Below are 25,551 nucleotides of genomic sequence, written 5' to 3'. Positions count from 1 at the left end.
CTACAGTAGAGCGCAGAATGTGTGTGAAGAAGAGTTGAGATTTCTAACCAACAGCAAGTGTGTCAAGAACTCATGACACTTTGTCTATTTTGCTGCACAAAAGTTTCCCTGTGTAATATAGGGCAGTGCCTGCAGTGTGTCTACAGAGACACACACACACACACACACGTTTGGGATGGAACAAAGTGAATCAGTACATTTTATGAATAGCTAAACTGATATAACTGAATATGTAAGTATGGTAACGTAGTTTGTTGGTCGTCAGTTTTCTTATCTCCTTATTAACTGGTAACGTAGCACAAAGTAATAAATGTTGCCAAGGCTAAATCGTCAGTTTTCATACATTGTGCACTAATTTATATATTATTATTATAATTATTAATATTATCAGTGTTGGGCAAGTTACTTAAGTTACTTTTAAATTATTACTCCTTTAAAAAGTAATGATATGATTATTACTTGGTACTTTATGTTTTACTTGGTATCAAAAGTAATTAGTTACTTTAGCTGGTTCAGTTGTATTGTTGTATTGCTTCTTAGTTATGTAATAACGGTTTTGGAAATTGTAATCCCTTACACTGCTCTTTACTGGGGAAAGTAATAATATTACAGTAATGCATTAATGCCTAACACGTATATTATATGTTTGTATTTATATTTACCTGTTTATTTACCCTCATACATGATTTTAACTGACAACAGACAGCAAATGAGAAGAAAGTATTTCTATTATCATGATTTATCCTGAGATATTGGCACTTCTCTTTCGTCCCAAAATATGCATAAACAAAGCAGCTCAGAGCGATTAGGATCAAACTACATTGGCTGGACTAATAGCCATGGTGTAATTAGAATAATGTACTCCATCCTGTGTGGTTATGATCAATAATACACCCGTAATTTGCAGCGTAATTCGCCTCTGCGTTGTGTTTTATATTTCAATAACTGTGCATCTTTTCTTGGATTATCCCTCAAATAAGTCTCTCATTGAAGCTCTATTCACCAGGCTAAAGCTTACATACTCTACCTATTAGAAATTTGCTTAATTTGGAAAAACTTCAAATCCAGCTACCTTTATTACATGTCGACTCCTCTCTTTCTCTCCATGTTTCCTTTCACTCTTTACTGCTCGACTCTGATTGAAATAACGGCAACATATCGAGAAACTTCCAGGCTGAAAACACGAGTATCCAGCAGTGTGAAAAGCATCGCAGGGCAGATGAATACTATCTGCAGCCTCTCTTCTCTGGCTGATATCTGAGATCTAATCAGTTTGAACCTCAACGCTGAGTCTGCTCTTTAAAACTGCTGCATCATTTCTGCCATTCAGAGCTCATTACATTTAAAGGAGAAGTTGTTTATTGTTTTGTTGTCTCTAAATGTAGTTTGCTTCCTTTACTCTCACTCAAACATCAATCCTGACATTGCCTCTTCATCTCTGTCTCGACCGTCTCTGTCTTCTTGTTTCCCACGGTGTACGGACAGCAGTCACCTGGATGTGAGACTGGTTTCTGTTGTACTCTTCCACCCACACACACATGTGTTTTAGTTACCATTTACAAACTCTTATCAGAGAGAGGTAACGTTTTTTGTGTGTTTCAGACACTTTCACCTCCGTTCTGTGCAGATCAGACGGTGTGAGTGTGTGTGCGCTCTGGTTCGGTCTGCAGGTGGCGCTCTCTCATTGTGCACGTGTTGTTGTTCATGCATCCGTGTGCACTGTGTGTGGCTTTATTGACCCCTCCTCAAATAATTACACATGTTCAAATTCAAGGAAAACAAGTTTTGTCATTTTCATTTCAGATATTTCGAAATACAGCTCTACCAGTCTAGAAAACAAACTTTGGATGTCTGCTTGAATGAGGCAACCAGGCCTAAATGATCATTCTGCCGAAGGTCATGTCTTACCACAAAACCAAGTCCCTTTTTTCAGCCCCAAATTTTCAATACATAAAAGAAAAGCCCTTCAATTTGATGTCCAGGTTGAGTGTGTAATCCTGCTTCCCTGAGCTAAAAGATAAATTGCAACACCGGTTGTACAACAGTTGAAATAGACTCTGCAAGAATGGGATTAGAAATTCATGATGTTTTGGGGCGGTTTTGAGAGGCTTTGACAGTTTACTGAAATCACCAGATTGAAGTAAATCCTGTACAAACAGAGATTACAGGGATTCGAGGACAGAGGCGGTATAGTGGAGAATGTACTGGCAAAGATGTGGGCAAGATAAGGACACAACCAGGAGACAAGAGAGGAAAAGAGAACAGGAAATGTTGAGATTTCCTCTGGATGTGAGGTGTGTGTGCTTGTGTCCCTCTTTCGCTTCATGACTGGGTTAGAGAGTCACAAAGAGAAAGACGCTGGCTTTGTGAGGGCACGTCTATCCTTTGGGGAAAAGAGCTTTAATTTTGTAGTTGTAGCTGGAAAACAATCTTTGGATAATTTGTTTTTTTCACCATGTTTTTGCGAGGCTGGGACTTTCATTTTGTCAAACAAGGACTCAAGTTACTGACAATCTTTTAGAAAAGCCCGAGAATTGTATTTGACTTAGTGGAGGACAAGCTGTGGATATCTTTTTTCTCTTCTCTTCTCCACCACTTGGTCTTTGGTTTGTTAGTTTTGGCCCTGGATCCCGGGTTGTCATTATCTTTATTGAAGCTCCCGGGGACATGTAAGCAACCGTGACATCCGGCCCTGGATCCCTCTCACCTGGTGAACTGAACCACCCGTCACTCAACAGAAGCAAATCTTTGCAAAGTTCTTTGAGCCTCGCAGGTTTTCGAGACTCTGCCGAGGTGTCAGCCATGTTACGTTGCGTTCTGCAGCGAGCCAACAACCTGAGACACTCTGACCCTCTGGCTAGTGTCACATTCAGAGGTAAGAGGATCATGGGAAGTTCAGGGGATCGGTAGTAAGATGGTAGATTGCATCGTAAACTCGTTGACTGAAGCACAAAATATTGTCATATTCAGAATAATAGTGGAATCTTAGTGTGCAGAAAATAGATAGTTGACACCTTCAGTTGACACCTTCAATACAAATGTAACTGTAGTGGCTTTTGGGGGCAAGGCTGAAGTCTCTACTTTAAGACAAGGCTTAAGTCAAGCCTTATCTCAAGCCTAGCTTCAGGTCCTTGAGGAAAAGGCAAATGCACTGTAAACGTTTCCATTTTATCAAAAGATAATAAAACCGTTTTAAGATAAATTGCAGGAACAGAATCTAAGCTTGAGGAATCTGCCAGTTCAAGCTTGCTATCGGAGACAAGCTGTAAACTTCGGACTGAAGCACATCGCAGCCTTGTCTACTCTTTAAAATACATCTGTCCCTTAACATTCAGCATTCAGGAGGATCCATTGTGTTGTTACTAAAGAGTATTTAACAGAAAAATAAGAATCTGGTTTAACTCCCGGTGGAATGCCAAATGGCACGTGTGAAGGTGACTTGGCTACCTGTCCGTTGTTTTCCATCAGTTTGTTGTTTGTACTTTCCACGAGTCAGTGTCAGTGGCTTCTTGATGAGGTGAGCTCTGCTGTTGACTTCCTGCCTTTGTCCTGACACTGTTTCCTGGTGCCATCACACAGTGGTGGGAGAAGTACTCAGACCCTTTTACCTAAAAGTAGAAATACCACAGTCTGAATATACTACACAAGTACAACATTAAAAATGTTACTTATGTAAATGTCCAGAAGTATTATCAGCTAAATGGACTTGGACTTCCTCCTCAAATACCTGAGATTTGACTTGACTTTAGTTCAAAGACTTAACTTGGACTTGCCCTTAGATATTTAACACTAGACTTGAGAATGGAATAGTCTTTTGCTGTACTTGTTGTAACCCAAAATATTATCTTTAAAACCATATGCGCCTCCTATTTTTGGATGGGAAGATGGGATGGCTTTAGCTGATTTTGCCTTATTACAGAGATGTCATGATTGTCCTTTTTTTCATTTCCATCATGTTTGTGGCCTTTTGTCTGCAGGCGTAGGTTTCGCAGCATGTGAATATGTGATTAAATGTGAGAACATGTGCTCGTGTTTGTGTACTGAAGGCAGGATTTCCTGCAAAAGTGTTGTTATTGGAACAATAAGTGTTGTTCTCTGTCAAAACCAGAAAAAAAACTGGCAGCCTTGCAACCTCATCCTGGTCCAATTATAGCCTGCAGACACACTCAGTCATTTTGTCATAGACTTCTGTACAACCAGAGGAGTCGCCCCCTGATGGCCATTAGAAAGAATGCAGGTTTAAGGCTCCACGGTATTGGCTTCACTTTTCAAAACCGGAGGTTGCCGCCTGGTTGTTTTACGTGTTTTTTAAATGGAAACGTCCACTCAGCTGTTAGCATAAAGCAATGACGAAGGTTACCAAGCTAAGCTAATAATAAGGTTATAAATAATGTGAATGCTAGCGTACCGTACGCATCCGTCTGACTCTGATTCATTTTGATAAAGTTGTTAGCTTTAGTCCCAACAAAGACTCTGATTGGATCAGTACACACCAGATTCCTTGCTAACATTTGAGGTGTGGCAGTGATTATAGTTTGGGAACCAAGCGAGCAGTTATACTTTTGTACTTTTGTTTCCTAAACTTTAAAAACACATGAAGAAAATGTATTTTTAAAAGTAGGAAACAGCCACCAAATTTCTCAATATTTGTACTTTTTGAACTCACACACATTAACACACACACACAGCTAACACACTCACACACAAAGCCCGTGTCTAAACTTAGCTTTCCCACACGTAATTCACAGCACTGTGGGTCACAGTTTTCTCTATTCTGGGCTCATGACAGAAACTGTGCCAAGGTGAACCAACCAGGAAGTTAATGCTGTGCCACTTCCTGTCTCTGAGATGCTAGCTCAGATATCAGCCCTTGGGACACACACACACACACACACACACACGCACACACACATATAACGTACCCTCTTGACCCCTTGTTGAAGGGTGGAGGTGTTTTTCAAGATATCTTCCAAGAACGGAGGTACGCTTACGTAGGTATTCAAGGGTGTATTGTACGTACTTGTTTGTGTATCTGGGAAGGTAAATGTGTGTGTGTGTGTGTGTGTGTGCGTGTGTGTGTGTGTGTTCTCACATTGGGTGATGGCTGAGGGGGAAAACAGGAAAGCAAACAGCCGTGGGTGTGTGTATGAGAGAACATGCAGTGTGAACCTGAACTGCTCTGATATCAAGGTCATCCGTCGTGCTTTTTTGTTCTTAATTTTGATTAATTAACAAATGTATGGATCAGTGAAGGAGTGCATCATGTTTGTGCATCAAGACTTCTTGGATGTGATTTTATTATCTCACACAGTTTTTGTTTGAAAAGTTATAGTGAACTAAAATGATTATTTCACGAGTGCAAAGAGTAAACTACCATCACCCCCTTTTTTATTATTCATTAATTATCCAATCAATCAATCAATCAAGTACTATTTACATAGCACCGTTCAAACAAATCAAATGAAATTCAAACTGCTTTACAAATGATTAACAAGACGAAAATGTAGAGAAGATGTAGAGAAGATGAAGAGACTGATGCACACCAAATCAAGTTAAGAAAATAACAAAAATAAAATACTGACATTCCCATCGGTCTCAGCTGTGATTTAGTCCTTAAAACCAAACGTGCTAGATTCAGATGGTGGACACCAGCATGATAGCATTATCATTGTGAGCATGTTAGCATGCAGATGAATGAAGTTCAATCTGTGGACATTAATGAGTAGCTTCTAAGATCAGACAATAGTCATTGTCTCTGTTTCCTTTCATCTGGAAAGAACATCTTAATCTGTCTCCTGTTCCTCTTTTTTAATTATTCACATCACATTCCTGTGATGATAACGATGATGAATCCTGGCAGTTTATCGGTCCGTCTTAAGTCCCACTTCCTGTCAAGAGTGCCGGACAGACAGGAAATCAGAGCTCTGAACTCCATGTTACAGGAAGCCACAGAAAGATAATGCACACACACACACACACACACACACACACACACACACACACACACACACACACACACATATGCACATACATGTCAATGTCATAGGAACATACTCATTGGACCCCAAAGTCTGTTTCTTAAGCTAACTCTTAATGTTCCTGTTTCTCCAATTTTCTTCAGGGTCTAAGAAGAAGACAAAGGTCATCAAGAACAACCCCAACCCTGTTTGGAACGAGGTACGTCATGTACACAACCTCAAAGCTATTGTTTGCTATTTAGACAATGACAATATTTGTTTAAAAAAACCTTCTAACATCTGTTTTAGCTTTTCTTGTTGCTCCTGGTGGACTGTACTGACATTAAAGCTGCAAGAAGGAGCTTTTAATGTGAAAATACCCCCCATCTTATCAGCCTAAATCACAAGTAGATGTAACAGAGAACCATGACTCCACTAAGTGAGATAGGTTGTTTGCTGTGTCTCTGTCAGGGTTTCGAATGGGATCTGAAGGGGATCCCTCTGGACTCCGGTGCAGAGCTGCACTGTGTCGTCAAAGACCATGAGAAGATGGGGAGAAACAGGTACTGACTGGTGTGTGTGTGTGTGAAACATAGCTTATAGCTCAAAGTACAGGAATTGAGATAAGACTGAGACTGAGATACGGTGGACCGACCGGACCCAACCCAGGGCACAGACAAAGGTGTGGTCCAGACTTGTTTTGTTTTACCAAAGCACCCCTTCAGATGGTTATTTTTGGACCGTTCCGCTCCATCAAGATGTCAAGCGGGTCGGAGGGGAAGGGGTCAGACATGAGAGAATCGGGTCATCCTCTCATTGTGGTCGTCGAGTATTTATTCACTCATATTTCCACCCATTCACCGGCTGTTGTGTTGATTGATTCAGTGATCCATTCATCCGCTTCTCACGGGACGTGCAGACCGTGACCTCTTTGCTTTGGTTCGCGGTACCAAAAGTGACGTTTCTCAGCACGTTTGCAGCTCAAACAGACATTTGAGTGATTGTCTTAAAGTGTGAATACAAGCAGCTTGTGGGCTCGTGCAGGATTTGAACCCTTGACCTTTTGCACCAAAGCGGTATCAGATTTCAGTTTGTTTCAGATTTTGCTTTTAGATGGACAGTGAGTTCAACACGTAGCAACAAAAATACATTTGATCTTATGCCCATCTCAGATTCACCACCAGCTGTTTCCACACAGATTGAGAAACCAGAAAATTAGGCTGATAAAATGTACTGAATTATTACATATCACAAAGGACCAAATGCATGTTCTATTATAACTTTTCTTGCACATGTTTTGCTCATTTCCACCTAATAATTGTACAGGAATAGGATTTTTTTTCTGCCCATGTGCCGACACCCCAACGTTTATAGTGCTGCTTATTTCACTCAGGTCAGAGTACTCGTGTACCAAATGCAGTACTTTTGAAGACATTCTAAGTGTGTGTGTGTGTGTGCGTGTGTGTGTGTTTGTTCTGTTTAGGTTTCTGGGGGAAACCCGGCTGGCTCTCAGAGACGTTCTCAACTCTCCCAACCTGGCCGCCACCTTCACCCTGTCCCTGCTGGACACCAAGAGAAACATCACAGGGGTGAGCAAACACACACACACACACACACACACACACACACACACACACACACACACACACACACACACACACACACTGAGTGAAGCACAGACAGATTAATTTACAGTGTCATTGTATCACAAAGCAATGACAAATCATAAATCACTCTGAGTTTCCTGTCTGGATCTTAAAATAGAGACTTTCCAGAGTCAGAGCAGAATAACAACCATCCCCCTCTTGCTCTTTTCTCTCTCTCTCTCTTTTTTAATTTGAATCAGATTAAATTTGAAGATAGTTGTACTTTCATTCGTCCTACGTGATGCAGTCTCACTCGCCATGGTGGGATTATTCAACTTGTGTCCAGTGCAGTTTGTTCAATCAGGGCAAAGAAAGGAGTTTCGATAAAAATGTTTGAAATCATTTGTTGGAAACAGGTGAGCTAATGTCGCCACACTTCAAGTCTTGTTTCAGTAGTTTTAAGGAGATGAAAGACTCGATAACCAGATAAATGACTTCATCAGATAAATTGTATTGGTGGTCCTTATTCTTGTCCGTTCTGTTTGTTTCATACATTTTATTGTATTTCCCATCTTGTGAAAAAGGAACAAATCCTAATCCTCAAAACAACCTTTTGAGGTTCTTAGGGATAGATGAAAAATGTCCTCACTTACCAAAAATGTCCTCACAAGAGCCACACACACACACACACACACGCACACACACACATACACACACACCTTGATGGGCCACACCTATAGTCGCCTTCAGCAGATGAAGCTCCGTTCTGTTTCCCATCCTTGTTTCGTGAATCCAAAACAAAGTCCTCTCAGTGTCAGAGTGGATCTGATTGATGTCCACACACACACACACACACACACACACACACACACACACACACACACACACAAAAAACGCTGTGTTTACCTCAGAGAAGGTACAATGTGTGGGTGTGATGTTTAGAGCCATTTGTCATCACACAAAGCAAAGAGAAATCGAATACAAACCAACATATTGAAAGATAAATGCGTCACTTAAAAACACAAAATATACAATAATCTCTAGATTATATTTACATTTTCAGATCGTTTTGCATCTTTTCATGCAAGTGAGATATAATACATGTTTTGGAAATTCAGAAAGGTTTTTACAAGCACAGTCAACCATCACGTCAGTGACCTGAATGTGATCATAAACCTGTTGAATAGAATCAGACGATGTTGCCGCTGCACACACAGACGCTGATATCTTTGTTGACAGAAACACTGCAGCTAGTCACTTAAGCTGCTTTTTCCTGTTGAAGGAAACTGCAGGAGACTACACCTTTAACTGGTCAGTGCACCGCTGCTGCCACACAACTTAAGCTGAAGAAATCCTCTTTTGTTTTATGCAATTTCAAACCTTCCATCTCTTCAACGTCCTTGAAAATAAAATGAAGACATGACGTTTTGAGTACTTGCACTAAAATGCTCATCCAAAGAGAAAACTGGTGGATGATATCATTACGATGCGTTTGCTGTCACTATGATGTGTTTACGTTCATTACGATGAACTATACTTAATGTCACGTTTCCCGTGTTGACTTTTCACCAGCACTGATTGAAGCTTATAACTGTGCTTTCTGTGTTTCCTTTAGGCCACGCTGACCGTGCAGGTTTCCTACGTCCCTCCTCCAGGATCGTCTTCAATGTTTCATCCTCCTCCCCAGCACGAGGCTCTGCCCCATAACAACAACCCCAACGTGGAGCTGGACACAGTCACAAGTAATATAATCTGTCATTTACTCACTGAATACATCGGTCCTGCTGTTTCATTGACTGTCAATCTGTTGGCCTTTGCAGTGATTTCTCTGGACACGCTGGGGGAGGAGGATACAGAGAGTATGATCATGATGGAGATGCCAGAGGACCAGGGTCCCGACGACGGGCGCTCCATGGTCATCGTTGGTCCTCAGGGGCCCTCGGGCCGGGAGTCCCCCCCGGCCCAGACGCCTAAGCGCTCGCCGCCGTCCTACAACACCCACGGAGGGCTGAGGAAGAGGAGGAAGGGGGCCAGCAGTCAGCCAAAACCGCTGCCCAACAAACCTCAGGACTTACAGGTAGAGTATCCATGTTTTACAAATATGGAGGTCATCAGTCCTACAAGACGTTTGTTTTAATAAAAGGGTTCTTTTGCCTGTTTTTTATTAGAAATATAAATAACAACACTGTCATCATTTCCAGGCACATCAAAAACATGAATAAAGTTTTATTTTTTATGTAAATTATACAAATGGAAGCAAACAAAGCTGGTCTTTTAGAACAGAGTTGATGGTAATGTATGATAAGGTTAATTTACTATTAATTTAGCTGGTGATTCATTTATTGTCACACATTGTTTGTGGCAGTATAAGTTTGGAATTAAGTATATTTTTGATTTCAAAGACACAATGAAATATATATGACAGACTACTTACTGCCTTTGCTTCAAGCTCATTCTGTACTGTGCTGCATCCTTAGTCACTGCTCACAGCGCCACCATGTGGTGGTTTAGGGATATTACACAAGAAATACAAGACAGTGTATATAACAAGGTCACAAAACCTTGAGAAGAAGACGATACAAAGTGTTTAAATCTGTTACTTAAATAGACATATTAATGTTGTTGTTGGTTGAGGTGGAGCACATTTTGAACTATTAACTATTGTGATTATTTTCATTATGGATTCATCTGCTGATTATTATATGCAAAGTGTAAAACAACTACTAACTAAATTATCAGTTATCAGATAAATGTAGTGAATTAAAAAAGTACAATACCTCAAGTATCTTAAATTTGTACTTGAGCACAGTACTTGAGTACTTTGTTAACTGATAATTCTTGCAGATAATTAATCAATAAAATATTCGTAGAGTTTAAAGTTTTAAATACACTTAAAAGGCTCGTGTGTCTTCCTGTCCAGGTCCGTGTGCGGGTCATCGAGGGCCGACAGCTGCCGGGCATCAACATCCAGCCCGTTGTGAAGGTGACGGTAGCCGGGCAGAGCAAGAGGACCCGCATCAGAAAGAGCAACAACCCCGTCTTTGACGAGGTAACCAAGAAAGGTTTGAATGATTTACCAGGAAAACATTTTAATGTCTGTCAAACTGCAGCGTGAGTGTTCTTCTCTCGACAGACCTTCTTCCTGAACTTCTTCGAGACTCCATCAGACTTGTTCGATGAAGCGATCTTCATCACTGTGAGTCTGGTTGTTTTGTTCTTGGATATTTGGATTTTACTGTCAGGTACTTTCCTGTCAGACATGTAAACTCTCTCCACCTGCCCGACAGGTGTGTGACTCCCGCTCACTCAGAACTGATGCTGTGATCGGTGAATTCAAGGTAAACATTTTAGTTCTAACGTCTGTTACAAAAAGATAGAAAGTACTTCCTCCTAGTGGAAGAAATATTCATATATAAGTTAAAGTACTTATACCACAGTGTGAAATTGCTCCACTTAAGAATCATGCATTCAAAACCTTACTCAAGTAAAAGTACGTAAGTATTATCAGCTAAATGTACTTAAAGTACTTCAAGTAGAAGTTTTGACTGTGCATTAGTGTAAAAAGTACAATATTTACCTCTGAGATGTAGTGGAGTAAAAGTACAATATTTACCTCTGAGGTGTAGTAAAAAGTACAATATTTACCTCTGAGATGTAGTGGAGTAAAAGTACAATATTTACCTCTGAGGTGTAGTGAAGGAGAAGTATAAAGTAAAATAAAATACTCAAGTACAATACCTAAAATGTGTCCTTAAGTACAGTACTTGAGTAATGTACTTAGATACATTCCTTTGAGTACTGTGTTCTGGCTCAGCGACGAGCAGAAACATGAAACATATTTTGATGTTTCTTACAGTTGGATGTGGGCACCGTCTACAATGAGCACAGTGAGTACACATCTATATGGAATATATGTGTTTTTTGGTGATTTTTACTGTTGTATTGGTGTGAAAAGGATCACTAAGGAGCAGAGTTGTTCCTGGTATATGATTGGTCAGTTTGAAGAGTTTAAGCCCCTCCTCTCTGCAGGACACTGCTTCTTGAGGAAATGGCTGCTGCTGTGTGACCCCGACGACCTCTCTGCTGGGGTCAAAGGTTACCTAAAGGTCAGCCTGTTGGTTTTGGGAGCTGGAGACGAGCCACCGGTGAGTCTGACGTTAACATTGCATGCTAAACATTAGCATAATAACATTTTGTTTTTAATGTTACTGTAGCATAGCAGTGTTAGCCTGCTAGCATTGTTGTGTTAGCATTCACAGTCCCACAGGTGAGTTCAGGGGAAGCTGGAAGAACTGCAGTTTGAGTTTAACAAGTTCACACAACACGACATGTCCTCTGGTGTCTAACACTAACCACGAACCACAGTCTAAAAACTACTCTGTAACAAGTCATGAATTGACCTACCTCACAAGGTGTGTCTCTTCCAGGCTGATAAACGCGAGTGTGTGGAAGATAAAGAAGATATAGAAGGAAACCTGCTGAGACCGGCGGGTCTGTCTCTGAGAGGAGCCACTTTCACCCTGAGGATCTTCAGAGCTGAAGACCTGCCACAAAGTGAGTTTCCAGTGCGCGTTCACCCATTATGCGTCGGATAGATTTCTAATTTCGATCTCTTTTTTTCCGCCTGCAGTGGACGACGCCTTCATGGATGGGATGAGGCAGATTTTCGGGTTTGACGGCAACAGGAAGAACCTGGTGGATCCTCTGGTGGAGATCCACTTTGCTGGCAAAACTGTGCGTCAATTGAGCCGAACATTTGTATCCTAAACCCAACATTAAACGCAGAATTTAATGTGCGTTGTATTTTCTTTTTCAGGTCTGCACTAAAACTCTGGAGAAGAACGCCAATCCACAATGGAACCAGAGCCTGGCTATGCCGATTAGGGTGAGACACACAAACAAAACACAGTGCAAACACACATTATTATGCAACTGTATTGTGCTACAAAGATCAATGCACTCCTCGTTATCATTATACGGTGTATGCTTTGTTTTTTTCCTCCCAGTTTCCCTCCATGTGTGAGAAGATGAGGATCAGAATTCTGGACTGGTGAATCCGAGCTCATATGCTAATTTGTTTTGTTTACTTTTTGTTTTAATCAAACTTAAATTTGCGATGGACATCGTAAGATAATGATATGATATCCTCAAGTAGTGTAGGTCCCACTGAATCTAAAGATATGTGCATCGTGTACACATTTTGACGAATATTGGCCACTCTTTTACCTCAAGCAGTATTTTTACCTCACATCTCTCCCTTCGCGCCCCCCCCTTTCAACTCTCCCGTGGCCCCCTGGGGGAGGCCGGCCCCGAATTTTGAAAAACCACTTGGTTTAGAGTAACACATTTTAATTTGTGTCACCGTTTGAAGCATGTTTTTAGAGCTTTTTCTTTCTCACTTTCTCCTTTCAGGGACAGAGCCAGTCACAATGATGTCATCGGCACCACCCACCTCTGCATGTCTAAGATCTCCGCCCCCGGTGGAGAGATAGATGGTAAGTAACTAGTCGAAACTGCTCTGAACTGGACCCGACCAGTTCTGTTTGGACTGGTTCACACTGGAACTGGCTGGCTTTGACTGCATCGGATTGTTTGTACTTAACCGGTCTTGTCTGGTTTGGTTCAGTTCTTTTAAAGGTCCAATTCTGTTTATGGTTTGATTTATTTGCACCAAAATAACACGTTGTTGCACTTCACACTGCCTTAAATCAAACCTGGATGGTAAGTAATCTGGACACTTTGTGCTGCTCTGGTGTAGTGGTTCCTAATCCAGACTAGATGTAAACGTGACGGAACCGGACTAGGTTATATCTAACTGGTGTAATCTGGATTATGATTTACCGATCAGGTGTCGTTGGATCGTGCCAGGGCTGGGCCGTATACACAATCGGTTTGATTCATTTGAATTTTTACACTTTGTGTAAAGTTCTGCGTTCGGTGTAGCCCCGCCCTAAAGCATCCCCTGCTTTATGGTCTGTTTGACTCTAAATGGACCATAATGTACTAAATGAACATCATGCTGTATTGAAGAAGACTTGAAACTAGAGATTGAGACCATAAACTCATGTTTACAATGTTTACTGAGGTAATAAATCAAGAGAGAAGTAGAGTCATTTTCTCATAGACTTCTATACAACCAGAGGAGTCGCCCCCTGGTGGACACTAGAGAGAATGCACGTTTAAGACACTTCATCATTGGCTTCTCTTTTCAGAACCGGATGTTTCTGCCTGTGTGGTATGAAGAACAGAAACAGCTTTATGATGAAATACATATTGTACCTATGGTTTGGAGCGACTTAAGACAAACCAAGTGTGCATCCATTTGGAATTTAAAAGTTAGAAGTTCTTTTGAAAACTGAAAGTTGGATTTTTCTTCTACAAATCTCAAGTCTTGAACCCCCAGATGTATCTGCGGTGTGTGAACATAACAAAGCATGGACAACGTTTCCGTGACCGGCATGAAGACTAACTTGGTTGAGTTTGTGTGCTGAACGCTGACGTTGGTAGTCTCCGGTCCTTGGAGAGCCTCACTGTTGTCTTGTCCTAGATGAAGACGACATGCATGAGTTTGTCTCACTGAGTGACAAGTACCATTTGTTCTCCGTCTTTGTTTGACAACGCCACGTGAATAACGATGAATCATCAGCATATATCATGAGTTTTTTGTCTGCGTTGTGGTCAAGTGCATTTGCTTGGGTTTGCGTGGCGTTCAAAGACGTCCGTTTCCTTTCTGTTCTGACTCTGAACATCTGTCTGTGATTCTGAACCACGCTTCCTCTCTACGCATTCAGATGACTTGACTCCACGGACCATCCACTCTGGCAGTACGTCCAACCATCCTTTCTACACCACTTTGTCTTATTTTGTGTGTTTTTATTTAATTTTTGTGATTCCAATTTCCTTTTTCCTTTCAACTCATAACTGCTTCCATCTTAACTTGATTCTGATGAAACTCTCTGAATCTATTTTGTCAAGCGCACATAATTTCAACCAGTCAATGACTCAATCAGTCTTTTCTTCATTTTCACCGTTTCACATTCTTTTCGTAACGATCTATTTGACGTTTTGTGTCGTTGCAGTCGATGACAGTCTTGGCTTCCTGCCGACGTTCGGCCCGTGTTTCGTCAACCTGTATGGAAGCCCCAGAGAGTTCACCGCCTTCCACGATCCACACGAGGCGCTCAACCTCGGAAAAGTAACTCCACGTTTGTTTCTTTTACTTTTAAATACAATCAGTAGTAGAAATAATCAAATGAAAGCATCCAGAACTTAGATTTTTGGCTGGTAAGTATCTTTGCGATGAACTGCTTTACATTCTGCGTGTTTTACTTTTGAATGTGTTTATTGTGATGCACATCTCTCTCTGCCTGTCAGGGGGAGGGCGTGGCCTACCGAGGTCGAGTTCTACTGGAGCTAACGACGAAACTGGCGGACAAGCCGGAGCAGAAAACTGAAGACATACCGTCAGATAACCTGCTGGTGGTGGAGGTGAGAGGGGAAGAAGGTTAAAAACACTTTAACAACACAAAGAAATGCATCATCCATCATCCATCTTTCCCTTTCTCTCCATCCAACAGAAGTTTCTCAGGAAGAGGAAGTTCTCCCTCTTCGTGGCGTTTTACTCGGCCACGCTCCTCCAGGACGTCGACGACGCCATCCAGTTCGAGGTCAGCATCGGCAACTACGGAAACAGGTTCGACTACACCTGCCTCCCTCTGGCCTCCACCACTCAGTTCAGCAGGGCCGTGTTCGACGGTAGGTCAAGTGGTGCGGTGTGGTCCGGGTGACACCAACAGACATTTAAAGGGCCGGTGTAGAGCAGATTTACTCACTTTATGCTGCCCCGCCCATTTGTTTCACATATAAGGACATTTTAAATGACTCTGTAGTGTCTGTTAGTGTTTTTGTAATTGATTTGGTTTCAATACATACACTGTACCTGTGCAATAAAGTAATATAAATGCACATATGAATGCACGTATGTTTGCGGCAAAAGTAGTGTACATGTGCTGTAAACTGATAAAGATGCAGTAAATTAAATTACGTTTGCAGTAACTTCTTTTTGTTACTTTGCACAATATTAATATCCACTGATAGTAATGTTTTATCAGCTAGGATGCTGTTTATTGGTGCATTGGTGCATCGTTGCCTGCTGTATCATCCTCGTGTGTGTGGTTTTATTGTGTGTGTGTGTGTGTGTTCCAGGTTGCCACTACTACTACCTCCCCTGGGGAAACATTAAACCGGTGGTGGTTCTGTCTTCAGAGTGGGAAGATATCAAGCCGAGGATCGAGGCTCTCAACTTGCTGCTGGCGATCATAGAGAGACTGGTGGGTGTTGGGTTTGAGTTACAAATCAACTAGGAAGTGTTTGCGATGAATGTACTGCATCTACCATCCGAACATGTGTGTGTGTGTGTGTGTGTGTGTCCAGGAGGCGAACCTGCAGCGGGTGCAGCTGGAGGTGAAGGCGGGCGGTGATCTGGAGGAGGTGGAGCTCCGAGTGGTCGAGCTGTTGGATCAGGTCATCGCGGACTGCAGGTAAACACTGTGTACTGTGTGATTCAAGTACATTTACTCAAGTACTGTGCTACTTTATACTTCTATTCCACTACAGTACATCTCAGGGGTAAATACAGTATTGTACCTTTCACTGCACTGCACTTAATTCACAGCTGTAATTAGTTTTCTCTCTTTCTCTCCCTCTCCAGTGAAGAGCTGCCCTCTATCGACCAGTGGCAGTGTGCGACCCCCCTGGACCGCTCGCTGAGGCACATTCGCACTCTCCACCTGCAGCAGATTGTGGCGGCGGCGCAGGCTCTCAAGCACGGACCGGCCACCGAGCTGTCCACGGTGCTGGAGCAGGCCGAGGACTGGGTCAGCAGGCTGAGGACGATGGCCGAGGAGGTGAGCCTGTTGGTTTAGAGGTGTTTGTCTAAAAACAAACCATATTATCTCCAGAAAACAAACGTCTTTAGACCTCAAACACATTTGTGGGACTGAAACACCTCAACCATAAGTAAAACAATGGTGTGATGTTGATTGAGTTGTGCATAATTTGTATATACTTCAACATTTGCATTAAAATACTGAAAGAAACATCTGTTTCATTCTTTAAAAAAAGAGGACCAGAGAAGAATTATAAAAATCATTGTTATTTTAAATTAAACTGGAAAATATATTGTTTGACAAAAAGAGACAGAATAAAAGTGAAAGACAATACTCTCTCTCTCTCTCTGTTCCTCTGTGCGCTCTCGATGTCTCTCGCCCAGCCTCAGAACAGCCTCCCAGACATCGTGATCTGGATGCTGCAGGGCGACCGCAGGGTGGCGTACCACCGCATCCCAGCACACACCGTGATCTTCTCCCAGCAGCACTGTGGGAAACACTGCGGACAGCTGCAGACCGTCTTCCTCAAGGTGCACACACACACACACACACACACACGTTTCGTCCTCTGAAATAAAGCTTTACTGACGGGCTGTGTGTGTTGTGCAGAACCCACAGGACAGCGGTGGAGAGGCCAAACTTCCAGGTCAGCTGAGGGTTAAAGTCTGGTTTGGATTGGCCGCTGACGTCAAGCACTTCAACCAATACGCTGAAGGGAAGCTGTCGGTCTTTGCTGAGACGGTAAGACGCACAATGCTTTAGACTTTTCTGATTTTGGAGACTTCTATCCGACACACAAAGCACTGACTTTCACTGGGAATGTCTAATTGTTCTCCAACCCTAAAAAAGTCTCCCATCACAAAAATTTGAAAGCTGCTTAAATCTAAAAAAGAAAGGCTTCACTGTCTCTCTCTGCAGTATGAGAACCAGACCCGACTCGCCCTGGTGGGTAACTGGGGAACGACGGGTCTCACCTACCCAAAGTTCAGCGACGTCACTGGAAGAATCAGACTGCCCAAAGAGACCTTCAAACCCTCTCCAGGCTGGACCTGGACCGGAGACTGGTACATCAGCCCCGAGAAGACGTGAGTGGGTTTTTCAACTGGCGCTGCTGATGTTTCTAAGTATTCTTTAACTGCTTTATTGGCTTTTTTTGGGGCAATTTTATGATTTTAATATTCAAATGTTCCCTCTACATGCTGTCAAATATTCATGTATTTATGTGTACTCGTGTGTATTTATGTGTACCGGATAAACATCTGTGAAACCCTCAGACTGCTGTTTGACGTGGACGCCGGTCACATGACCTTCTCAGAGGAAGTGTTTGAAAACCAGATGAGGTTACCGGGCGGACAGTGGATCGGCATGCCGGAGGGGTACACTGACGTGGTACGTGTGTAAAAACGTGTGTGTAAACACGGTAAATGTGTGTGTTTGTGTGTGTGTGTGTGTGTGTGTGTGTGTGTGTGTGGTTACACTCATCGCTGTTAATCTGTGTCAGAATGGGGAGAAGGCGGTGCCAAAGGACGAGGTGGAGTGTCCTCCAGGCTGGGTTTGGGAGGAGGTGGAGTGGAGCGAAGATCTCAACAGGGCTGTGGATGATCAAGGTGCACATCATAGAATCATAGTTTTTCTTAAGTTATAAAGAGAATTAATCGATGAAGACCTGTAAACCACGATGAGCAATTTCTATTTTAATGTGAGTCCTCTTAGATTGTTGTATTAGTACATTTCCTTAAATAAAGAGTGCGAGTACTTCTTCCTCCACCAGGCTGGGAGTACGGCATCCCCATCCCTCCGGACCGCCGTCCCAAGTCGTGGGTGCCGGCAGAAAAGATGTACCACACCAACCGGAGACGGCGATGGATACGGATGAGACGGCGAGACCAGCAGAAGATGGAAGCTCTCAGAAAGGTAGCGAGAAAAAGACACATTTTATTTATATATTTATTATTTAACTACCCTTTAAATATTGAGTTACTGATGACATCATTTACTTACTGCCACTAGATGGTGGTCTAGTGGCACAAATGAGCATGAGAGGAGATGAAACACACAGATGTTCACAGTGGTTATTGTGTGTGTGTGTGTGCGTGTGTGTGTGTGCGTGTGTTCACAGCAGCGTCCGGACGAGGTGGAGAGGGAGGGCTGGGAGTACGCCTCGCTGTTCGGCTGGAGGTTCCACCTGAAGCCGAGGAAGACGGACAGCTTCAGGAGGCGCAGGTGGAGGTACCGCATGGAGCCGCTGGAGAAGACGGGAGCGGCAGCCATCTTTGCTCTGGAGTGTTCTCTGGTGAGACGGCGAGAGAGAGAGAGAGAGAGAGAGAGGCTGGTAGTCCAGTTCATCCCAAAGGTGTTGGATGGGGGTTGAGGTCAGGGGTCTGTGGAGCTGGAGCTGGCTTTGTGATGATGAAACAGGAACAAGCCGCTGTCACAAAGCAAAAAGCACACTTTATTTTGAGTGAAATATTGTATATAACTTTAAAATTAATTGGAGCAGAGGGGCCCAAACTATGATAAAACTGCCCCAGTTCAAAAGTACATTGGGTTTTGAAGGCCCTGCTATGTTTCATTAGTATGTGTTCCTGTTCCTTTCTTTCTGATTGTGATCTTCATCTTCCTCCTCCTCCTCGTCCCACAGAGCAGCATAGACGACAAGAACGAAGACAAGTCCGCCACGCCCACGTTCGGAGTCAACAGACCGACCATTTCCTGTTTCTTTGACCGTAAGACGGCGCCCAACACTGTTCTTTAACTTCCATCTGCTCTGTTCTTTCTCTAATTGTGTCAATACAATGACGTGTGTGTGTGTGTGTGTGTGTGTGTGTGTTTAGGTGGCACCCGCTACCACCTGCGCTGCTACCTGTACCAGGCCAGAGACCTGCTGGCCATGGACAAAGACAGCTTCTCAGGTACTGTGCAGTGATCCGTCATGCGTCAGTTGTGATGCTTATAACTCAAGCGCCATCTGGTGGCCGGAAAGTATTATTAGTGAATTTTCCCTTAACACTTTTTTCTTAAAGCTCCCGCAGACACTGAGACATTAGTAGCCCTGCAAAAAACTGAGGGAGAGAAAGAGAGGACAGTGAAGTTATTATCTGAAGGAAGTCATGGAAACTACGGTTACTGTGTGTGTGTGTGTGTGTGTGTGTGTGTGTGTGTGTGTGTGTGTGTGTGTGTGTGTGTGTGTGTGTGTGTGTGTGTGTGTGTGTGTGTGTGTGTGTGTGTGTGTGTGTGTGCGTTAATCAGAAACTCACCGCAGACTCAGATGTAAAAACAGAGACGATGCTTTGAATAACAGACGGATGAATAGTCAGAGGGAGAGAGAAATGATAGATGATGGAGGGAGGTCGGCTAAAGACACACACACACACACACACACACAGTGTAACGGATGGGTAGAGTTGATGGATGGGCTTCAGTCTGGTGTTAATCTGGTGTTACATGGCGTCTGGGCGGCCGTGATTAAAGAACATCAGCTATCAAAGAGTGAGCTCTCTTTCTGTCTTTCTTTTATCTTTGTTTAAACTCTTCTTTCATTCTTTCTTGTTCGTCTGTCTTTGTCTGAATCTGTTTTTTTTCTTTCTGTCTGTCCTCTTCTTAATGTCTTTCTTTCTGTCTTTCTGTCCGTCCCTCTGTCTTTGTCTAAATGTCTTTATTTCAGCCCTTCATCCTTACTGTCTGTCTTTCTTTCCATCTGTGTTTTAGTAAATGTATTTATGTGATGATCTAAATTCCCACATTTAGAGATCTTCTCTCTTTCCTCCCCCCCTTCTTCTATCTGTCTCTCCCTGTCCCTAAGCCTTCCTCCTCCTCCTCCTCCTCCTCTCTACGTCTCTCTCCCCGGTCTCCGTTGTGTTCATGTACCCCCGTGTGTCTCCCACTGGGTTCTACTGTTTCCCCTCCGACACACAGACTTACATAACCCCCCTGGGCTGTTTGTGTTGCTGTTTACATGAGCTAATGGGCTGTTGGGAATGGACGGTAATTGAATGGGTCACCGTGTGTGTGTGTGTGTGTGTGTGTGTGTGTGTGTGTCACTTCCAAGGTTAATTGAGGGCTGGTGGGAAAATGCAACTTAGCTTCTGTTTACTCTATCGCTAACCGCTCCATAGAGACTCTTTACTCGGCCTGAAATAACAAACTACTCACTGTGTGTGTGTGTGTGTGTGTGTGTGTGTGTAACTGTACATATACGTGGGTTCTATGCATGTGTCCACATTGTAAGTTGTGTGTGTGTTAACATGGAAGAGAGTGGTTGTGACCTGGAATAACAAACTTCTCCTAGCAGTGTACCTCCGTCTCAAGCTCGGCATTCCCAAGCTGCTGATGTCACCGTGTGGGACGCCGGGATAGTTTGGACACACACACACACACACACACACACACACACATATCTGAGTTTGTACAGTATTTGTGAGGACCCTCATTAAGAAGGCATTGCCTCGCTCCAACGATAACCTTCAGCTTCAACTGGGGCGCCTCATAAAAAAACCTGATTATCATCTCCGCCAAGATGTTTTCAGTTTGGTTGATTTTCAGCAGCATTACTGAAAAGAAACTCATGAAACTTGGTGGCAGGGTGAAGCATGGGCCAAGAAAGAACCCGATAAATAGGAGCGGATCCGAATCACAGGGGAGATACACATTTGCAACCCAGTCGGCAAAATGCATTTAAATAAACGTCCCAGTCTTGCATCACGCTATCTCATATAATAATGCTTACTGACTCACCCTGAGGTGATTTAGAAATTGAGGTTCATCATATTGTGACAATTTCTTCTTCTTTGTGCGTAAAACAAACCAGAAACTCACCGCCTGCGGTCAAAGCGTGTGTTTTACAACAGCAAGTGTAAAAGGACGTATTACCGTTTCCTCTCCCCAGACCCCTACGCCATCGTGTCCTTCCTCCATCAGTCCCAGAAAACGGTGACGGTGCGCAACACCTTGAACCCCACATGGGACCAGACGCTCATCTTCTATGAGGTGCAGATTTTCGGCGACCTCGAGGCCACGATCGCCGCTCCGCCCAACATCGTGGTGGAGCTGTACGATCAGGACACATACGTGAGTGTATCAAATCTCTATGTCTGGTTTTAGATTTTGTTCTGTCTTGGGATGTTAGTATTGGTATAATGATGATACATGTACAAATCATATACTGATGCCTCTAAAGACAGCATTAGTGAGAGGATTGGATATTTCTATATAGTTCTTAATGCGTCATCTGTGCCCTTTGGTAGTAAAATGAGAGGTTTTCTAAAGGGACTCTGGTGGTCTCAAACATTACTGCCTTTTTCCACAGGGGGCGCCAGAATCAACACAAACTGAAAGTTCCTCGTAGTAGCTTTAATTTAACATCCTTCTGCTCTGTATAAAGGCCGTATGTGTATATATATATATGTGAGTGTTTCTAATGTCCAGGGTGCGGATGAGTTCATGGGCCGCTGTGTGTGCCAGCCCTCCCTGACCGCCTCCCCCCACCTGGCCTGGTTCCCGATTCGCCGAGGGGACAAGAACGCCGGCGAGCTGCTGGCCGCCTTCGAGCTCATACGCAGAGATAAGGTCGGAGGTCGACCATTGCCACTTACTTCATCTTCTACTTATATCTTCTAATTATTACAATTTCAATCATTTCATAACAAAAATTGCATTTTGTGTCTACAGCCAGCTGTTCATCATATTCCAGGTCAAGAGGTAGGTCCATCATTTTCTTTCAGTTTTACCTTTCTTTAGTTCTCTCTTAAGCTTTTTCTTGGATGTATCTGTCGTGTGTATTTTCATACCTTTACAATCCAACCGTTGTTTTTTTCCCGTCTCGCCTGCAGGGAGACTTCATGACCTCCATCCACGTTCTGGACGAGGTAAAACCGCACCAACAGAGTTATTATCACACAGTGCATTTAAACACAAACTAATCCCATCATTCAAACTAAGATGACAATAAAGAGAGTGAACGGGTTTGACTCTGTTGTTATACGTCAGAGGTCTGCACAAGGTGGAAAAAGAGCCCTGCTGCAACCGGAAGTCTTCTTGATGCTATTTCACACATTTTACATCCACTAATGGAGAAAAGTCAATATCCTCATTCTTCGTGTATTTTTGCCGTCCTTATACTTCCTGGTTCATGATTACGTGGACTACACGCAAATAGATTTTATGCGGTATCGAAAAAAAACATAAAAGGGCAATCATTTTCATAGGTAGAGCTACGAACGCTGTGTGAGAGCAGCCTGAAATAGGTTAAAAATGAATTTACTCTGATATGATTATTAGAAATCCAAATGAAGCGCTCTCCTTCACAACCCTGTGAGATGAGTTTTCTCATATCGACACATCTGTGATGATAACAACCGTCTCTGTCTAGTTAATACAAATCATGCTTTTAAATGAATCAAAAATGGCATCCATGTCTCTGGAGATTGTGCATTTCCTCTAAAATATGTGCAGAATATGAAAAGTGAATTCCTCAACATCTCCTCTGATGATTTATCTTTCTTTTATTTGTTCAACTTTTCTTTCCTGTCTGTTTTTCTTCGATGTCACTTCCTCAGTTGATGTTTCCAGCGTTCCTCTCTGAAAACCTGCAGCAATGGGTACAATGTTCACACACAAGTAGACACAAATATTAATATAACAATGATCCAAGCTGTTTCATGTCTGCATGTTCATGTCCAGCACACGGAGATAACTTCATCAGACATGCATGTTAACTGGCCTCATATAAGCTTCCTTCTGTAAAACTCTTCCGCCATTTTTTCATACTTTAATAATCCTAAACTCCACGAACAACATTTTGTTTTCTGCATTTTGTTGATTTTGTGCAGAAGTCGTTAACACCCTTCCATTCCTTCTTGTGATCATGTGATCACAAGTATTTCATCATTAAATCTGCATCAAATAATATTTCTTTGTGAATAACGAAACAAGACAAATATAAGATGTATTTCTGTCCGTATGTTAACAGACTTAACCTCCATTGGTCTTCACTTGAATGTTACATTTGTGTGGTTTTCCCGACTCATTTGATGTTAACACCAAACATTTTGTGACTTAACATTCAAACATTTATCTGGCGATGAACAGCGCGGCTCGTTTTTCATACGTTTTTGTCCTTTTGTGCGTTCCTATCGGCAGCCGGAGGAGTCGGACCTTCCCCACCCGCCCCCTCAGAGAGAACCCAACGTCTTCGTGGTTCCTCAGGGAATCAAACCTGTTCTGCAGAGAACCGCCATCGAGGTATCGCTCAGATCTACTGCTTCAATGTGCTTCATTTCTCCGCGTAACATCTCAGTTTCTTGGAAGCTTCTCATGTTCGAGACGTATACTTTGGTGAAATCTATGTTTTGAGTATCAAAGATGAACCTCCTGTGGGCTTGAAAGGTGGCGAGCTTGCTCCTTTGTGGAGGAGGGCAACAACGGAGACCCAAAGTCAATGCATCTCATCTCTTCCCGTCCCCTCCGTCAGGTCTTAGCGTGGGGCGTTCGCAACCTGAAGAGTTTCCAGTTGGCGAGCATCACCTCCCCGAGCCTGCAGGTGGAGTGCGGAGGCGTCACGGTCCAGAGCTGCGTCATCCGCAGCATGAAGAAGAAGCCCAACTTTGACGTCAACACGCTCGTCCTAGATGTGGTGAGGGCGCGGAGACATGCTGCACACACACACACACACACACACTACGCGGATGTAATCAGTGCAGAGGCTCGCTGCTCGGATGCCTAATGAGAGCTCTGCAGTGATGTGGTTTTGCGTCATTTATCTTCATCAGTGGAGCCGCAATAATGGACTCTGTGTGGACGTTGTAGGAGTCACATATTTTAGACGGTTCCAGCTTCGGCTGGTTTTCCATCAGACGGGGAACATTTCTGCAAAGTGAGGGACTTCTCCCGTGGCTATCATAGTCTACATTACTGACGCTGGGTAAATGCAGGGTGGAGGTATTTAACATGGATGTGACTGTGGCACAAACGCTGACTAGATACCTTCTAAAGTGGATGTTGCTGCAGATCGAGGTCATACATGCCACTGAATCAGATGCCAACATGCATACATCATCAAACAATGATAAATGCACTCTACTATTTGTTTTCTCTTAAGTTTATGACTTAATGATTCAGCAAATTTGTTATTTTCTCCTAAATTTACGACTGGAATCTCAGAAATTTTGCGTTTGTTCTTTGTTTATGCGATATTATGATATCTAAAATATGCAACATTTTGCCATATCGGTTTGGCAACACAGTATGTCAAAAGTTTTTTTGCCCCAAAAGCGGCGAAAGCACCACGGCAACATTTCTACATGGCCTGTAATTTCACCACAGAAATGAAGTCGGCTGGAACAGAACGGTTTGGCTACGAGTTAATGTTTCACATGCTGGTTGCAGGAAAAGAAGACTGTGACTCGCCAAGGCTTCTTTAACTGAACAAGCGGGGATTCTAGCATTCAGAGCCGTCTCTCACGATGCCAGTGGATCACGGTGGGAGATTCCAATTTCAGGAAGCTGATACGAGCCACTTACCGGCCTACGCGCTCTCTCAAACGTCTGCTGTTGTTTTCCAGCTCTTACCGTGTGTGTGACTCACGAGAGAGAATTGGCTTCTCTGCTTTTACTACATCAAACCACAGGAAGCTGCCATTAAAGACGGCAGTTTAAGTGGCACCCAAAAGGCTCAGGCTGTGGTCGCCCTTTGGAGAGGGGAAAGAATAGGTCAACGCTTACTCATGCAAAGTAATAAGAAAATTAAACAAATGTTACTGCAAGAACCGCTGCTGTCTTCTGTTGCCTTAATGCAACCGGACTGTGCACGTAGTAAAAGGGTTTGTTTGCTTTGTTGTTAAAGAAAGTAAACTATTGGACATGTGGTATCTTTTAACTGGTTGGCTATTTTACGGTCACAGACATCTTTGATGCTGAAATATATCCCAGAATCATAATTTAAATGGGAATCAATTAGTTTGAGAGGCATGCCCTCAGCCTTACTCATCTCTCAGTATGTTGTGTGGGGGAACATTTTTGATAAATCACTCCCTCGAATTCCTTTTTTTTTTGTTCTTAAATTACTGATTTACATGCTCAATATTAACATTTAATTCCCTCAGTGTGTGTCTCAAACAGTTACTG

At 42.9% G+C, this 25,551-nt stretch overlaps 1 protein-coding gene across 1 annotated transcript in view; it reads left to right on the top strand.

The window, feature by feature from the left end:
• The window catches only part of dysf (dysferlin, limb girdle muscular dystrophy 2B (autosomal recessive)), a 58,827-nt gene that overhangs the window by 1,046 nt on the left and 32,230 nt on the right, over positions 1 to 25,551 (top strand). Inside the window, exons 2-39 of the mRNA XM_076092405.1 lie at positions 6,122 to 6,177; positions 6,429 to 6,520; positions 7,441 to 7,546; positions 9,159 to 9,285; positions 9,364 to 9,620; positions 10,464 to 10,592; positions 10,677 to 10,739; positions 10,831 to 10,881; positions 11,400 to 11,430; positions 11,573 to 11,688; positions 11,971 to 12,097; positions 12,174 to 12,277; positions 12,360 to 12,428; positions 12,550 to 12,593; positions 12,956 to 13,038; positions 14,335 to 14,367; positions 14,623 to 14,738; positions 14,918 to 15,031; positions 15,121 to 15,298; positions 15,749 to 15,873; positions 15,977 to 16,083; positions 16,254 to 16,449; positions 16,815 to 16,961; positions 17,041 to 17,172; positions 17,350 to 17,516; positions 17,706 to 17,820; positions 17,933 to 18,038; positions 18,203 to 18,345; positions 18,551 to 18,724; positions 19,073 to 19,157; positions 19,266 to 19,343; positions 21,317 to 21,498; positions 21,856 to 21,996; positions 22,099 to 22,128; positions 22,260 to 22,295; positions 22,986 to 23,027; positions 23,569 to 23,670; positions 23,900 to 24,061. Of these exons, the coding sequence (XP_075948520.1) occupies positions 6,122 to 6,177; positions 6,429 to 6,520; positions 7,441 to 7,546; positions 9,159 to 9,285; positions 9,364 to 9,620; positions 10,464 to 10,592; positions 10,677 to 10,739; positions 10,831 to 10,881; positions 11,400 to 11,430; positions 11,573 to 11,688; positions 11,971 to 12,097; positions 12,174 to 12,277; positions 12,360 to 12,428; positions 12,550 to 12,593; positions 12,956 to 13,038; positions 14,335 to 14,367; positions 14,623 to 14,738; positions 14,918 to 15,031; positions 15,121 to 15,298; positions 15,749 to 15,873; positions 15,977 to 16,083; positions 16,254 to 16,449; positions 16,815 to 16,961; positions 17,041 to 17,172; positions 17,350 to 17,516; positions 17,706 to 17,820; positions 17,933 to 18,038; positions 18,203 to 18,345; positions 18,551 to 18,724; positions 19,073 to 19,157; positions 19,266 to 19,343; positions 21,317 to 21,498; positions 21,856 to 21,996; positions 22,099 to 22,128; positions 22,260 to 22,295; positions 22,986 to 23,027; positions 23,569 to 23,670; positions 23,900 to 24,061 (4,166 nt within the window). The remainder of the gene's footprint in view (positions 1 to 6,121; positions 6,178 to 6,428; positions 6,521 to 7,440; positions 7,547 to 9,158; positions 9,286 to 9,363; positions 9,621 to 10,463; positions 10,593 to 10,676; positions 10,740 to 10,830; positions 10,882 to 11,399; positions 11,431 to 11,572; positions 11,689 to 11,970; positions 12,098 to 12,173; positions 12,278 to 12,359; positions 12,429 to 12,549; positions 12,594 to 12,955; positions 13,039 to 14,334; positions 14,368 to 14,622; positions 14,739 to 14,917; positions 15,032 to 15,120; positions 15,299 to 15,748; positions 15,874 to 15,976; positions 16,084 to 16,253; positions 16,450 to 16,814; positions 16,962 to 17,040; positions 17,173 to 17,349; positions 17,517 to 17,705; positions 17,821 to 17,932; positions 18,039 to 18,202; positions 18,346 to 18,550; positions 18,725 to 19,072; positions 19,158 to 19,265; positions 19,344 to 21,316; positions 21,499 to 21,855; positions 21,997 to 22,098; positions 22,129 to 22,259; positions 22,296 to 22,985; positions 23,028 to 23,568; positions 23,671 to 23,899; positions 24,062 to 25,551) is intronic.

This window comes from Anarhichas minor, unplaced genomic scaffold, assembly GCF_050575085.1.
Source record: "Anarhichas minor isolate MPS153535 unplaced genomic scaffold, ASM5057508v1 ptg000016l, whole genome shotgun sequence".
NCBI lineage: Eukaryota > Metazoa > Chordata > Actinopteri > Perciformes > Anarhichadidae > Anarhichas > Anarhichas minor.
This window is presented reverse-complemented; position numbering and strand designations above follow the sequence as displayed.